At 44.0% G+C, this 17,528-nt stretch overlaps 2 protein-coding genes across 5 annotated transcripts in view; both read right to left on the reverse strand.

Annotated features, from left to right (window-relative positions):
* Positions 1-2,764: 2,764 nt before the first annotated feature.
* Positions 2,765-12,368, reverse strand: LOC135100748 (uncharacterized). Its single transcript, XM_064003986.1, has 3 exons — positions 11,679-12,368; positions 5,509-5,736; positions 2,765-5,404 (listed from the first exon to the last, which is right to left on the reverse strand). The coding sequence occupies exons 1-3, from the start codon at positions 11,736-11,738 to the stop codon at positions 5,291-5,293; spliced, it is 402 nt and encodes a 133-aa protein (XP_063860056.1). The 5' UTR covers positions 11,739-12,368; the 3' UTR covers positions 2,765-5,290.
* An 837-nt stretch (positions 12,369-13,205) lies between these two features.
* The window catches only part of LOC135100745 (active breakpoint cluster region-related protein-like), a 190,987-nt gene continuing 186,664 nt past the window's right edge, over positions 13,206-17,528 (reverse strand). For all 4 annotated transcript variants that reach the window (XM_064003980.1, XM_064003979.1, XM_064003978.1 and 1 more), the window contains one exon: positions 13,206-17,470. In XM_064003980.1, coding sequence (XP_063860050.1) covers positions 17,254-17,470 — 217 coding nt within the window. In that variant the 3' untranslated portion in view covers positions 13,206-17,253. The remainder of the gene's footprint in view (positions 17,471-17,528) is intronic.

Genomic DNA, 17,528 nt, shown 5'->3' on the forward strand with positions numbered 1-17,528 from the left:
ATTCCCCACTTCCCCTTCCCCCATTCGCCCCCCTTTCTCCCCCCAACGTTCAAGGGCCACACCCCCAGGAACCTGAAGGACACCCACCTCTTCTCTCTCTGAGTGTGTGTGTGTATGTGCGTGTGTGTCTGGGAATGAACATGTGGTGTACCCGGGAGGAAGGACTTTGCGATGAGAAAACACACACACACACACACACACACACACACACACACACACACACACACACACACACACACACACACACACACACACCTACGGAAAATAAAAAAAGAAATCAAGAGAACTCACAAAGACACTAGACGGTTAACCAAAATGAAAAGAGGAGTCAAAAATAAAAAAAATAGCTAAAGAAATCGACACGCAAGAAAACTAAAAAAAAAAATACAAAATAAAAAAGCTACCACCAAAAAATAATACAGAAAACGAGCGGCGCGCCTCCCTCCTGCTAATGGTTGTTGGGATGAATTGCAACTTCTCGGTAAGACCTCATTTCACCTTTTCCAGAGCTCGTTACGCACTTCCTCCTCTGCCACGCCAAGAAATACCAGGCCCAGGTAACCTACACACACACACACACACACACACACACACACACACACACACACACATGTTGCTTTAGGTTTTCATTGACAAGCAAGTAGTGTGTGTGTGTGTGTGTGTGTGTGTGTGTGTGTGTGTGTGTGTGTGTGTGTGTGTACGGGGGTCAGTTGCTGGTGATCATAAGTCCAGCACGTGATCAAACTACACACACACACACACACACACACACACACACACACACACACACACACACACACACACACACACACACACACTATCATTGCAAGAATCGCGGCGTTACCAAGGAGACACTAATCAATCTTGCCTCGCTTCCTAGAATCCGCCTCTCTCTTCACGGTGGTAAATCACTTGATGCTAGTCGTAATAGTAATAGTAATAGTAGTAGTAGTAGTAGTAGTAGTAGTAGTAGTAGTAGTAGTAGTAGTAGTAGTAGTAGTAATAGTAGTAGTAGTAGTAGTAGTATTAGAAGAAGAAGAAGAAGAAGAAGAAGAAGAAGAAGAAGAAGAAGAAGAAGAAGAAGAAGAAGAAGAAGAAGAAGAAGAAGAAGAAGAAGAAGAAGAAGAAGAAGAAGAAGAAGGAGTTGTGGCAGTGGTGGTGGTGGTGGTAGTGGTAGTGGTAGTAGTAGTAGTAGTAGTAGTAGTAGTAGTAGTAGTAGTAGTAGTAGTAGTAATGACATTTGCAAGGCTATCTATCAATGACATGGGGGAATATTAAGTAGACGTACCGTACACAATGATTAATTACTACTACTATTACTACTACTACTACTACTACTACTACTACTACTACTACTACTACTACTCCTACTACTATTACTACTACAAGACAAATTTATGGATGGGGAGGGGATGATAAGTAGGCACAGGTAGGCAAGTTTTTGTACAAGGACTGCCACGTGAAGGCTTGATGGCGTCTTGCAGCTTCCACTATTTTCTTACATTCTCACTATTATTTCTCCTCCTCCTCCTCCTCCTACTCTTCCACCTTCAGGAGTAACGAAGGAGGAGGATAAGGTTTCATTCTATACCATTCAATCATAGAACCTTACTTAGATGATGCACGTCACTACCACACTTAAATTTGGTGTAGTAACTTGTGTGATTTGCTACTACCACCTTAGTTAGTCTTCCTCCTCCTCCTCCTTTCCTTCGTCCTCTTCCTCCTCCTCCTCCTCCTCCTCCTCCTCCTCCTCCTCCTTCTCTTCGTCAGTCTTCTTTAACATATACTCCTTGAGGTGGTATAAAGAGGATGTGTAGGGCCAGGGAATACTCTCTCTCTCTCTCTCTCTCTCTCTCTCTCTCTCTCTCTCTCTCTCTCTCTCTCTCTCTCTCTCTCTCTCTCTGGAAAACTGGATAAGGCACAATCTGACCTAACCTGACCTGACCTTACTTTCCACCCACACGCTTTTCCCTCAGTCACTCCTCTGACTCACTCCTCGCTGCCTGACCTCCCTCTCTCACCCCGCCTGCATGAATGAATGGGGAGGAATGAACGAGTGAATGAATGAATGCATTAGTAAAAAGATCAAGGCAGTGAGGTTAAGGATGAACTGATAGAGAGGAAGCTGGTTCTTGTTTTGTTGTGGTGATGCGGGTGATGTGGGTGGTGGTGATGGTAGTGGTGGTGGTGAAGAATTAGAATAAAAGAAAAAGAAAAATGGAGATGATGATGATACATATAAAGAAGAAGAAGAAGAAGAAGAAGAAGAAGAAGAAGAAGAAGAAGAAGAAGAAGAAGAAGAAGAAGAAGAAGAAGGACGAGGACAACAACAAAAAAATTAAGGAGGAAAGAAAGAAAGCAAAAGAAGCAAGCAAGCAAGAAAGAAAGAAAGAAGAAAAGAAAGAGAAGAAAGAAAAAAGGGAAAGAAAGAACAAAAGAAGTAGTAGTAGTAGTAGTAGTAGTAGTACCATCCCTAGGAGACAACAATAGACAGACAGACAGACAGATGAGGACCATTAAGACACACTGATGGAGCCATGCCGGGACCTCTTCAGTATTTAGCCGAGACCATTCACCTCTTGGCCTCTCGGACCCAACGCACACCAGACCTGCATACTACACACACACACACACACACACACACACACACACACACACACACACACACACACACACACACACACACACACACACACACCATTAACATTTTGAGTCACTTCGCATTGTCGTCGTTCTTGAGGAGGAGGAGGAGGAGGAGGAGGAGGAGGAGGAGGAGGAGGAGGAGGAGGAGGAGGAGGACAAGTTTCCATATAAGTGTTAGCGGGGTGTGTGTTCGGTCCTCCCAAAACAAAGAACCTGACATTAAACTCGATCTCAGCTTACACACACACACACACACACACACACACACACACACACACTGCAGTTAACCTTACATACTTCTACTTGTTTCTGGTCAATTCTCTCTCTCTCTCTCTCTCTCTCTCTCTCTCTCTCTCTCTCTCTCTCTCTCTCTCTCTCTCTCTCAGGCAGACACAGTCTATCAAATCCAGTCTGTCTGGAAAGTTGGCGAAGACAACAACGAAAGAAAAATTGAAAATACTGTTAAGAATTTTCCTCAAACTATATTTTTTATTTGGGTGGAAGAGGAGGGGTAACAATAACAATAGTAATAACAATAATAATAATAATAATAATAATAATAATAATAATAATAATAATAATAATGTTACCGCCGGAAGGCGGTGAAGGTTATTTCAGACCCACAAGATGACACGAATCGTTTATTGAATGCGGTCAAAACCTGAAGACATACATTAATATTAATGATCACAGACAATATTCTATATGAATAATTTGTGTAATACAGGTATCATTCTGCACGTTACTTATAGGATATAATGCATTCTTGCACAGACAGTTGTTACACTTACGTGTTTGGGTCTTGGGGTCATCGTTAAGTAACGCGCACGCCCTTTCTAACAGGTGCTCTAGGTTGGTCAATCTACTTCTGTCTCTGCAGCAACACACGTCCTCCCTGCACGAGTGTCCTCAGCAAAGTGTCCCTATCGTCCTCAGTTACTGCCTGGGTTCCTACCCTGTCCATCGTTATCCATTAGCGACGGCGATAAGGCCGGCCTCATCTTAGCCTCATGTCATAACAAGCATCCTTCATCTCCTTACATCGACACTACTTCAACACCGACCGTACAAGAAATTCGCTGACTTAGGCCTCGTCTTGGTCCTCGCCCTCACCTCCAGGTCCTTTCCTTTATCATTAACAAACTCGCTTGCACAACAACTTCTTTCATCCGCTCGGCGGTAATAAATAATAATAATAATAATAGTAATAATAATAATAATAATAATAATAATAATAATAATAATAATAATAATAATGAGGAGAATGAAATAATAGTAATAATAATAATAATAATAATAATAATAATAATAATAATAATAATAATAATAATAATAATAATAATAACAATAATAATAATAAGAAGAAGAAGAAGGAAAAAAGAAAACAGAGGAAGAAAACAACAAAAACAACAACAACAATTACAACAAGAAAAGCAACAATAAAAAAAAAAAACCAGAAAACAATGAAAGGAAGGATACACACGAAAAATACATCAAAGAAAGAGCTGGAGGAGGAGGAGGAGGAGGAGGAGGAGGAGGAGGAGGAGGAGGAAGAGAAAGACGACAAAGAGAAGGAGGAGAAGGAGGAGGCGTCGAGTGAAGTAAGTGAAATACCTGCAGTCAAGGTGTGGCGTTAATTGAGGTGCTCATGCCCTCGTGACGCCAATATACGGGACGCCTTTCGTGACCCACCACCACCACCACCACCACCACCACCACCACCACCACTAGTGCAATTATCACTTCATATTTCCTTCTTGTTACCGTTACGGGGGATACAATGCTCGTGTGTGTGTGTGTGTGTGTGTGTCTGTGTGTGTGTAGCCTTCTGGTAGTAAGATAATGACTGTCTTCCTTCCTCCTGTGTCCACCTGCTCTTCTACATACTTGGTCATTTTGTTATCTACACACACACACACACACACACACACACACACACACACACACACACACACACACACACACACACACACACACAAGGGAAGGACGCTCTCTCTCTCTCTCTCTCTCTCTGCACAAATCCCCTAAACTATTTTCCGATCTTTTTTCTTTTCTCCTCATCCATCATCGCAATTCTCTCCTTTCCTCTTTTAACCTCTCCCTTTTCTCTACTTCCGCATCCTCATCAGTCACCGCCGCTCTCCCCACCGGCCCTCCACGTGTTGGTAATTAATGATCAACTCTTGCCAAATTTCAGTCCGATGAATCACTTCTAAAGTCAATTACTGGAAGCCGGATAGAAATGACGGGTCGACCTGATGGGTACAGCTGATCGACCGTGTGTCCCTGAGAGAGAGAGAGAGAGAGAGAGAGAGAGAGAGAGAGAGAGAGAGAGAGAGAGAGAGAGAGAGAGAGAGAGAGAGAGAGAGAGAGAGAGAGAGAGAGAGAGATACGAGCATAAAACAATTCCTCACAGCGTCCCCGTCTGGTAACAGGAAACCTGACAGCACCATTACAAGTCATCAGCGAGCAGTGACCGCACCAGCTGCTCACCACCGACCCGCCACACAAGCACATGTCATCCCTTCCTCGGGCACTACCAGGGGGCGTCCGGGAAGGCCTAGGGTGTCAGGGAGCAGCCAGGTTCAGGTGTGAGGAGATTCAGAGTCTAGGGTCTAGGTTTCATGGGGCACCTGTGGCGAGTTCACGGCCCGGGCCGGCCACTCTCTCTCCTGACCCACATCACGGCCCTGCTGCTGCTGCTGCTGCTGCATCGCCCCACCGCCACACCACACAGACGCTTGCCTCGATACGCCAGCTGAGTGAGGAGATAATCTTATTTTCCACACCCACCAGCTTCCTCTTTACGTAATACCACCTGTGTGAAGCTGGCCGCTACCCACCCCCACCCCAAACACACACCGCGGCGTGACGCACGGAGGGAGGGTGCGCAGCCCTGCTTGACATGCCGCTCTCGCCCAAAGCTTCCCGCTGAGCTGTCGCAGGCTGGCCGGCCACCCAATGAGTAACAGCTGTTGTTGACGTGACCTTGGCATAGATCCTTACTAACAGGGCTCCATGGCGGCCACGTCCACCATGCTGGGCCGCCTCTCCCGGGGGCCGCCTGCTGCCCGGTGCACGCCCATCAGTCTGACAGGAAGAGGTCAAGAGGGATGAGCCGCGGGGTCAGTGTTGGCGTGTGGGAAGCAAAAGCATCGAACCCTCACTGCTCCGTGACGCGGCGGGGTGCCAGGGGTGCCAGCCACCAGCCACCACTCCCCGCACAGCCTCCCCGCCCCGCTCCGCATAACAAACCCCGACACGACCACAACTCTTTCAGCGACGCAGGCAGAGGACACCACCAAGGCTTTACGAGTACATGCCGAGTTTGGGTTCCTCTTCCACTGACAAAGGTCTTTTATGTTTTTTACGTTTTCTATGTGACACAACAAGACACCAAGACCAGTCGTCCTTTGTAGGTACACAGACTACGGACCACCCACCCATGCTCCTCACCCTCCTCGACCTTGGCGCGACAGACACGAGGAAGACCAAAGAACAAACGCATGACTGCCCGATTCATCCCCAACACCTCCCTTCCCCCGGCAGACCCTGAGCAAGAACAGTTAAGCAGTGGACTCCCCGTCTCTTGCACTGGCTGGGGATGACAAGCAAGGAAATGAAAAGCAGACTGGGAAACTGGAGAGACTGAAAGCATACATCTAGGCAGAATGGATGGAGAGACTGAGGATAAGGACGTGGAGTTATAGCGAGGCAGAGGGTGATAGGCACTGAATTAACAGCAGAGAGAGAAGGATGAGGAGGCGCCGAGGACTAAGGGCTGAAGGAAAGCTACCAAGGATGGATCGAGGAGTACGAATTCACGGGACGAGGACGCCGGGCAATGAGATCGTCCTCGTAGTCTGTCTCAAGTGCAGCTCCAGCATTCCTCCAGCCGCTGCCCGGCGTGGAGGGACGGGTCAGTGGGGCTCCGCGGGCTGAGGTTTGTGGGACGACAGCTCTCTCGCCAGCCAGCTCGCACCACGACAAGAGCGAGGACGACAATGGTTAAAACGTGTGGCGTCTTTATTTATGCATCCCGCGGCGAGAAGACTCATTTAGGTCTTGTTCTACGTGGCCGCAGCGTGCGCGCACACACACACACACACACACACACACACACACACACACACACACACACACACACACAGTCATGCTACTGTACTACTCTAGCGTGCGAAAGGAAGCCACCAATCATAGCATCACACTGATCCCCTCAAGAGTTACCACTCAGCCACACATGACAAACACGTGACACCCACCCCCTTTCTATACCTCCCGTCCCTTACTTCCTCTTTCTATCACACCCCCGCCCCCAGTCCCTCCCCCGCCACCACAGTCCTTCTTATCACTCTCTTCCCCGCTCTCCCTCCTCCCTCCCCCACAAGCCCGGGTGGAAGAGGCACCATTGACTCACAAAACACCGGAGGTCACCGTGGCCCCGAAAACTTTAGCTGATGGTCGGGTCGGGTTCTTCCTCCGTCAGGCTAATGAGAAGGCTGATTAGATGTAGAAACCGCGGCGCCGCTACAGGGTGTGTGTGTGTGTGTGTGTGTGTGTGTGTGTGTGTGTGTGTGTGTGTGTGTGTGTGTGTGTGTGTGTGTGTGTGTGTCCTCGAAGCGGTCTCTTTCTCAATCGACATCGCGCCCTCATGTTTCGTTCGGCCCCGTCAAGGTTAAGCTTGGTTCTTGTACATATATGATTGCACTTTCATTATTGCCACTTTTGAAATCGATCAGTCAGCTGTCCTCCGTCTGTGTGTGTGTGTGTGTGTGTGTGTGTGTGTGTGTGTGTGTGTGTGTGTGTGTGTGTGTGTGTGTGTGTGTGTGTGTGTGTGCGCGCGTGTGTGTGGTCTCGTGGACGCGACGCCCATCTTATTAGCATAAACACACATGTACGCTCGTATCTCCAATATGTAACTCCTAAAAAGTTTAAGTAACTGCGCTGAGTGGCATTTGTGGACGTAAGTGGGTTTATTTCCTACGTATGTTTGCTATTTCTTTCCTACTTACCCCATTAGAGAGAGAGAGAGAGAGAGAGAGAGAGAGAGAGAGAGAGAGAGAGAGAGAGAGAGAGAGAGAGAGAGAGAGAGAGGAACGGGAACAGAACAGAAGCTGAGGACATTTTAATCTCGCTTCCTCTCCCCTATTCTCCTCCCGCCAGCCCTCGTCACTTCCTCCCCCCCTCCTCCCCTCCCAGGCAAGTGAAGGCCTCAAGCTTCACGATCCTTGGGCGCTAGTCATTGAGAGAGGTCAGCCTGGGCTTTGTTTGGTACATTCTCTCTCTCTCTCTCTCTCTCTCTCTCTCTCTCTCTCTCTCTCTCTCTCAGCCTAACGGACAGCACAAGTGGTGAGTGCGTAGTGGTGTTCTGTGCCGACGCCGTGGTTAGTAGACAGAAAAGAGAAATTCGCATCTCTCTGTGTCTATCTGTGCCTGGCCACGCGCGGCGCTTCCATTCTGGGACACAGGCGTGGAGGCAAGACGGGTCGGACTGGGCGCATGGGAACGGCTCCATCTCATATGGAGCTTCCGATGATGTATGAGACAGACGTAAACGTGTTGAATTGAAAGTTCAAAGCGCTATTCACGTCAGGCTATTGTTGCGGGACGTTGGATAGGCCCCTCCGTCACGTGGCCAAGTGGGGTGTTGGCAGCCACCTTGAGGCCGGCCGGTGGGTGTTGCGTGTTTGCATGACTGCTGTGCTGCTGTGCCCCTCCCCTGGTACCCACAGGTATCGTCCACTGTAAGCACACCAGTGGAAGGCTGCGCTGGGTGGAGGGCCACGCTGGTCATGCATGCTGAGGCAGGCTGGGGGCAAGGTGTAGGCACGCAAGTCTTGGCGTCGCTGTGGTTCAGGTGTCCTGGTCATAGAGACGGCATGGGAGCGTGAATGGCCGGCATACAATAGCATATCTCATCACAATGGGCCGCCACGCCGCAGGCATCTCAGCCAAAATGTCGGCAACGACGCTCCGTTATGATTACGACATGACACTTTCATTCACCTCGAGTGTTTATCACGACAAAAAGGCAACGACCAAAGGCACCGCGGCCTGGCACACACCACCACCATCGCCACCACTACCAGCCTGCCGTCGCTACTCACGCCGTATCACCAGCACTCTACTGAGCCAAACATTTCGTTAAAACTGTTGACATACACTGGTCTCTCGCCACACAACGCCCAACACGGGTTTGAGCACTGTGGTTGACATGATCTCCGGTGTCTGAGTCTGGTCAACCACCTTCCCTCCCGACCCTCACGTGTTGCAGGGAAACGGATTTACCAGGAATCTAGACAACCACTTGTCGGTTGAGCACGTTGGAATGACGGGGATCCGGAATAACTTATTATTTTCCTCCAACAAACAATGAAAGTTAAAGTTCAGTTTCGTGGCCTTAGAACACATTAACATCACAATGTATTGCGAGATTTTCGCCGAGTGGTCCCATGTTGACGTGGGCTGGAGTTTTTTTTTTTTTTTTTTTTTCATCAGCAGACTTATTAACATGTCGGTATTTTCCAAAAGTTTCGACACTTGCTTATCGCGTCACGCCGCCTTAATACTACACCACAATGCCAAGTTATGATACCCGCCGACATTATAAGTTTTATCCTGAACCACTCAACTCTTTCCACCACATTACCACTCGTCCCGCTGCCCAGAAAGTCACCATTTCCACGCCAATATACAAATCCCTGAAATATCATAAACCACACTAAATTTACAGCTTCACACAAGACAGGCTTTAGCTACCTTGAAGGCTTCCGGATCCCAGGGAATCCCTCTCCTTTCAATTGTCTTTTTTTTATCTTCAGTATTTTGCCACTTTATCTTTACACACGCCACGCGAAGAGAGAGAGAGAGAGAGAGAGAGAGAGAGAGAGAGAGAGAGAGAGAGAGAGAGAGAGAGAGAGAGAGAGAGAGAGAGAGAGAGAGAGAGACAGGTAGTGAATATCAACACAACGACGAACATTAATGGCAAGTGTTGGACCGTGTAAACAAGCACGCTGGGCATTCAGTCACGTCTTGCATGTAAACACGAAAGCGATACTGACAACCCGCGGCGAAAATAAAGGGAGAAAGAAAGTTTGAATCTTTCCTTTCTCTCACCGTCAGCGTGGCAGCACACACTATATTATTTCCCTCCTTTATCTTCTGCAGAGGTGGTGCTGTGCTGCCGAGCTACCTACATTTACTGCAGCTTGCACGTTCTGACTCAGCACTGCGTTTATGTACATGGAAGCAGAGATATTGTTTACACACACGAGAGAGAGAGAGAGAGAGAGAGAGAGAGAGAGAGAGAGAGAGAGCGTCAATCCCCCTACCACCACCACCATAGAGATTTCTGAATGGCAACACTTGTCTAGCCAGCAACCCGTCGTGATATGATCGATATAATATACCTTCATCATATTCCACTTGGGGGCCTTTAAATATTGCAGCCCGCACCCTCATGTTGTCTTCTGCAGCACACTTGACTCAATTTCTGGCATGACTAGACCTTATCTCTTCACTCTTCCACCCCGCTGACGCAATGTCGTGTGCGTGGACTGAGTGAAGGCTGGCAGGTCGGGAAGTGACGAGCACGACGCAGCGCATAGTGATAAAGGCAGCCAGTCAGCCACGACATTAGTGAGTCTAATAAATCAACGTGGAAGAGTCCGAAATTATCTCCTGGTTTATACGTGCTTCCTTAGCCCCCTCGCTCTGCCAGATGGTAAATAAATCATCCAATATAGGTGGCCGTGATACTGACAGGTGATTAAAATATATCGTTTAATATAGTTTGATATTAAGTGGTTACATGTAATTCATTCTGTTTGGTTACCATATGGGTACATGCTGGTAAATCGCAGGTTACTTTTCTTATATTTGTGTTATCTTACCTTACCTATATACTCGTAGCTCTGACAATCCAGTCAAACGCTGGCACAAGCATCAGCATGTATGAGCAGAACGCATTGTACGATACTTTAAGGTGTATCAGCGTGTTAAGAAATTGCTTTAAAGGTTTTGGTATGTGTAATACAATCAAACTGATACATAAAGAGGTAAACACATAATGTGTGTGTGTGGATATATATATATATATATATATATATATATATATATATATATATATATATATATATATATATATATATATATATATATATATTTTTTTTTTTTTTTTTTTGGTTTTATTATAGTTTAAGCCATTACACATTACGTGGTAATAACCTACCTCATTTTGTTCTTCTCACTATTCACATCATTTCTAATGATTACACTACTTGTCGGAAATTATTAATAACGCCGTGGGCCGTGGGTAGAGATTGGGGACATTGGCTTAAACTATAAATTTACCATTTTTTTTTTTTTCAAAACACTACAACCAAACTAATTACTTGAGTAAGACAAATGTGTTTGTTTAGACTGACGGACACCTCCATGCGCCAGGCATCGCTGCCAAAATATGATCCCTACCTTCCTGATCTGTTTCTACCAACATTGTGTCTAAAGATAACACTGTGTAGCATGTATGCACTACTTTCCGCGCGCCTCCTTTGTATGCTCACAACGCTTTTGTTCATCAAATTGGTATACACGTACATGTGATACGATAATCAATATAACTGTGCATGCACGTCGAGACAACCGTATCAGTTACGTATTCGCCAGAAAGAAAGAACTCCCCGCACCCCAGCAGGAGGCGGTGAGGCGTCGGTGCACACAGACAGCCGCGGGGCGCCGTGGCCAGGTCAGTGTTGTGCTGCCGCCAGACGCCGCTCAGCCCGCCCCTTGCCTGCCTCTCCCGCCACGATCACGGCCCTTCAGGCTTGGTCGATGGCTGATAAAGGGCCACCTTCACCCTCAAATCTGAACTGCACCAGCCAACAAAAAGACACGTCAAGTCAGCCACTGAGGATGAACCTCCCCGACCTTGGAGACAGACCCACATTCAGCACTATCTCGCCACCTCACGCGGCACTAAGGCATGTTTCACTCTCACCACACTGCAAAAAAAAGGGGAAGAAATGCCATACCTTTAGTCTACGCAGATTACCGTCCCTGGCTGCGTTGAAGACCCCGTTCTTAAACTCCATGTTTTATAGTTCAGTGAGCAAAACACTGGAGGAAGACGAGGCTCAAGAACACATCCCCACCCAACACTCTCCAACAGCTGACTGGCGGAGCGGCGAGGTTGCCTGGCCCTCGCTTCCGCCGCCCGCCGCTAGGGGGCAGTCGCCGCCACAACAATGCGCACGTGGTATCCCTGCGGCACCAGCTGGCCTTAAAATGAGGACTCGCCCCGCAGCCTAGATTTCACTGCCGTGACGTTACGTGCATTGTCATCCCCGAGGCAGTGTTTGCTTATCATTGGTAACGGATAACACTTCCGGGCACTGTCTTACACCAATATTCGATTCCTCAGCACCAAACAGACCAAATATGTGGCGATATGCGGAATAGCTACGTATATCGTTGTATATCATTAGGCCTTGGCTATTAATGGTATCACATTCTCCCACTTCCGTATCGTTATCATCCATGCTATCACATATAGCACTCGCTGTTGCCTTTATCGAAATAAAATCGACATCGGGCATTCTCATCACGTATCTGGTAGGGGCGTGGCAAAAGTCAGTATGATCAATGGACTTTCATCAGGCCAATATACCTCCCTTATCAACCCGTGCCCCGCCTCCTCCCCAAGATCGTGCGCCACACGTTCACATGTCATGGCCAACACTTAAACGTGAATTAAACTTGTTTATTATTATATATTTTTTTTTTTACTGCCTGACGCCTGAAAATACTTCCTATTTAAATACGGGATTTATTATTAATACTGATACGATATATCAGCTCCAATAGAAAGATTTTCTGCAGGCAGGAACTGTAGTTGATGAACAGACAGTTTTCTCACTGCTTTCCTCTCAATGTGAATTACAACTAAACCTCCCAGATTTTTTTTCTTTCTCTCATTCTCAAGAGGGCATAAATGGAGGTCAGATGTATGAAACAGCAAGTAATACTATAAAATGGAAATGCAATAAAAAGTATGAGAGGTACTGCAGAGGATAATTCTACGTATATGTATGTACAGTGCCTGGCTGGCAATCTCAAACATGGTGGCCTAGACACACGTACACACATCACACACTCAACACCGTCGGCCCCTGAGAACAATTAAATATGGAGAGAGAGAGAGAGAGAGAGAGAGAGAGAGAGAGAGAGAGAGAGAGAGAGAGAGAGAGAGAGAGAGAGAGAGAGAGAGAGAGAGAGAGAGAGAGAGAGAGAGAGAGAGAGAGAGAGAATGAAGGATGAGTAAAACGTAGAAACATCGTAATATAATCTATAAAAATGTGCTAAGGAGTGCCTCTTAGACAGTGACAGTGTTTTGATAGAAAGGACCATTAGCATCAGCACATGTAACTTGCTGACAATCTTCTGCTCTGGAAAGCTCTGGATATGCTCCTGAAGGGCAATAAATCCCTACAGTTTGTGCTTTCACATTCAGGAGGTCCAGTAAAGGTTTACTTACTCATATAAGGGCAAAGAAGACAAAGTTTAGTTTCTACATATCTTTTAAGTACAAATACAACTCTGTATACAATAGATGCAAAAATACAGCTTCTGGTCCATTACTGTGTTTCCCAACCTGTCCCGCAAAACAAACTTTCCGAGGGATGCTGGTAGACATGTTGCCACAACTAGTAGTAATACAACGGTTTAGGAATGGGATGTAGTCTTCAGAAATCTTGAATATGTACATCTGTACCATGTACTATTATATTAAATATCCACTTGAATATGCATGAACACAAGAGGTAGCAAGAAGGTACTGCATTATATATGCCAAGGAAGATAATGTGTTTGTAATGGAGAGCATTATATTGCACATGTATATGTACACATATTTCAAAAGGAATCAAAAGCACAAGTAAATATGCATGCATGCATTCACTCTCTCTCTCTCTCACACACACACACACACACACACACACACACACAACATGTGTGCACACATGCACACACATGGACACAAACACACACACACACACTATATTGAAAGAATATACCACATATAGGATTATTCTTAGATCCAGTGAGGGGAAGGCCTTGATCTAGCTTCCCAAAGAACACATCTAACTAAATAGGAAATCACACACACAATGTATGTTTGTAATATATATATATATATATATATATATATATATATATATATATATATATATATATATATATATATATATATATATATATATATATATATATATATATATATATATATTGATACAGTCTTTGATTCTCCAAAGACTATTCTTAGTTTGAAAACATTTTGGTGTACATTCAAAATGGTACAATTACATGAAGTGAGGTATGGCAAGACAACAAACACCTCAACTGTTTCTTTGCCGGCTTTTGTCCTTAGAAGACTGCCTGGATTGTGAAAAAAAAAAAAAACTCACTTGAGGCCACATTGACATCAAAACATCTTTGCTGCAAGTGATTACACACAAATTGGAACATATATTTGGATTGCAACCATTCCATTCATACTAGGAAACCTATTCATGTTGGTTAAATTAAGTTGTTATTACTGTCTGAAAAGAAAGGAGCAAACTCACCAGTCAAACAGAGGGGCTTCACAAAACATGCTGCCCAGCATCACCCAACAGTACTTTCACTAACAACAGTTGGGTCAACAGTGTCTCTTTAGTGAAATAATAAGCCAAAATAATGATGAATTTTTATATTCAAATATTATGGAATACCTCCACTGGAAGTAAAAATGTACAGTAAACATCCCTGTATCAGTACTAATACAAACTTAGAATTTCTATCTAACTTATATACCAGCATATGACACATAAATACAAATATTACACAAATAAATACAACAAGCTTTCCATGAAAGATTTCTGTAAATCTTTAAAAAAAGGAAAAGAAAAATTATCTATGAATCCATCTTACAATTATGCACATCATCACCAGACTTGACAACAACTTTTACACCAAAATACAGTGATATTTCTTTGCTGGACCCAATGTTTTATAACATCTTTTCAATCATAATTTTTGTGTCCGTAACAGGCACCTTCAGTATTTGGCTTAATATGCAGACTAGTGATTAATAATTTTCAACTCTCTTAGTCTGTATGAGTGACTGAAAGCAAGTAGAAGGGATAGCATTTTCCTATTTCACTACAGTCAAAAGTTAGAGGCCTGCATATTTTCTGGAAGGAAACTGAACCTTGTCTTATGAGGACTCTGCAATTTTCTAAAATATTCCTATAATAAGAACATGACCTTTATAATGTGTCTCCATCAATACATTTACACAAGTGCAATCAGAATCTTTAATGTACAAAATAAGCACAATGTACAAACATATATACAAATATCTACACCTACACAAGCATATCTATCATAATTCTTACTCACATCTCATCCCTATGAGCAAAGAGTATTATTCAAAAAGGCAAATATATCCTCAACTTCAATTTCCCCCCCAAATTTCCAGCACACTGTCCATCCTAAAGCTTGCAGCAGGAAGGTCATGACCAGTGTTTACTATTTGCACCAAAAGTGAACCACACACAGTGAAGCTTCAAAAGGTGCAAGAAATTTTGTTTCATCAGACTGAATGATGCAAATGTACATAGCAGAGATACGTATATAAAATATTAGGCATATATCCCCTGGGCAGAGCAGAATGTGCACTGCAATGTGCACGTCTTGTTGTGGTGTACAAGGCCTCAGTTTTTATCCAAAAGTGTGGGTGCTTTTGGGTGTTGTTTCCTTATCATGAAGGCATAAGAGGGTTCTGAACACATAGTTACTTTAGAAGCACTGTTGGCAGAGTCAGTCTATTATGATATGATTCTAACTAATATTCTTCTGTTTTGGCAATTGTTCAAATAAACACAATACTCCTCTCAACTACTACAAGCGTCCTCTCCACCAGTGTAGTGTGCTGCAGGACTCTTGGGAAATGTACCCAAGACCTAATTAGCTCAATATTCACCAAGAGCTCGCCTCAAATTATAAGTCTGAGACGGCATTGTCCCACTATGAATTCTTTAGATCAAAACACCTGTAGTTTGATAAAACATGCAACCACAGAAACGAACACAAACATCTTCCCTTACAAAATAAAATGAACTAAATAAAAAAAAAGCTATCATGCACAACAAATTTATCACAGTAGTAATGGCTTAAAATTAAATACCATAATCACTGGAATACAATTAAGAAAATATATTTATGGCAACAATCCATTTGAAAACTAATAAGACAATTTACAGTGCAAAACCTAAAGGAAATATGAAATAAAACTGAGCAATACAGCAGCATTAAATCCATAACAAGGAATCACTTGAGATCAGCATCTCAGGAATGGCTAGGGACTCACCAGACTTTTGCAGTCAAAGAGAATTGTGTGAAATGAGTGAAAACACACAGATACCACTGCTTCCTGCATTTGCAAAGATTATGTAGAATATGACTATGAAATTCTACTATCCCAGCATAGCAGGTCATCAAGATCAGGTGAAGCTTAAGTCACACCTCTGTAGGTGGAGAGCCTAAGTAGGACACTCCCTCCCTGCCAGAGCAGCAGGGGCAGATGAACATTTCAGGGATGACAGCTCAAGTCACTCAGATACATGACCTTGTAAAATTCTACAACTTGGTTTCCAGGGTAATCACAAGAAGATTAATCATGATTTATGGGAATACATCCAAATAATGGCTTTTTACAAGACACACTGAGAGGTACAGTAATTTCTACTTTGATTTTGAAGATAAACTTTTGAATTTGAGACAATTCAGATAATTTATCATGAAAATAATGTATTGCAAGTTCTAGATGTCTAATCCTTATCAAGTCACTTAGGTTCTGACCACAGCAGATGTAACAATGACAGTTTGTCTTCATATTTTAGCATACCAGTACCTCAGGACAATATTTTTAATTTTTATGCATTTTGAAAATATTATTTTAATTACAGTATGAGGAGAACTGTAAAACAAATGAGACAAAACATATGCATACTTACTTATGGAGTTTACAGCCACTTATAACTACCTGCATCATTCTATAATTTTTTTGCCAATCAGCCACAGAGGGTGCAACAACATATGTTCCAGTACTGACATGCTGAAATATGATCCATACTTGCTTTCACACCCCTCGTAAAGTGACAAAACTCAGCATGGGCATACTGCATAATTTTGAGAAGTATTGCTGTGCAGATGGAAAAAATGGAAGCATTGACACTTAATAAATATAAGTTACTTTTAGTTTACTTCAATATACTTTTTATTATGTGTTATTATCCCAAATACATAATTATATACTATAACAATCATATTCTGAATCTAAATACATATAAACTTCTTATATACCACTCATTAAAATAGTGATTTTAAGATTTAATCTGTGCCTTTTTTAAATGTATTGTGTGCTGTATCAGTAAAATGGAAAAGAAAAGAAAATCCATCTTTAGCATGGGATAAAGTGAAGAATAAAAAAAAAAGTTTACACATTAAAATTACTACAAAACTATATACAGAACAGAACATGTAACTAAATGATATGAATTAATACATTCATTGAGTAACAACCATGATTGGCTCCCTGTTGGCCCGTCGGGTGAGGAAGAAGTGCAGGATGCCCGCCTGGGCCATCACATCCACTGTCCCTGCCGCCAACTTCTCTGCTGGCGAGGGGTTCCCTGGCTTAGCACCGGGCCGCAGCAGTGTGGGGCCAAACACAGTGGCTAAGTTGTGGAGGGACATCTTGTTGTAGTGCTCCATTTCAACAACTCTGTGAGAGGAGGAATTATGGGTCACAAAACACACAATAGTTAACTGTTATCAATGCA

Source organism: Scylla paramamosain, chromosome 5, assembly GCF_035594125.1.
Source record: "Scylla paramamosain isolate STU-SP2022 chromosome 5, ASM3559412v1, whole genome shotgun sequence".
In the NCBI taxonomy this organism is placed as follows: domain Eukaryota; kingdom Metazoa; phylum Arthropoda; class Malacostraca; order Decapoda; family Portunidae; genus Scylla; species Scylla paramamosain.

Bases quoted from the DNA above. Each gene is read 5' to 3' on its own strand.
- LOC135100748 (XM_064003986.1), bottom strand. From the start codon at position 11,738: ATGGAGTTTAAGAACGGGGTCTTCAACGCAGCCAGGGACGGTAATCTG. The intron at 5,737-11,678 runs GTATGGCATTTC...TCTTCCTGTCAG, and splicing joins GTAATCTGCGTAGACTAAAG to ACTGATGGGCGTGCACCGGG. The intron at 5,405-5,508 runs GTGTGTGTTTGG...CTCCTCACTCAG, and splicing joins CCTCCGTGCGTCACGCCGCG to CTGGCGTATCGAGGCAAGCG.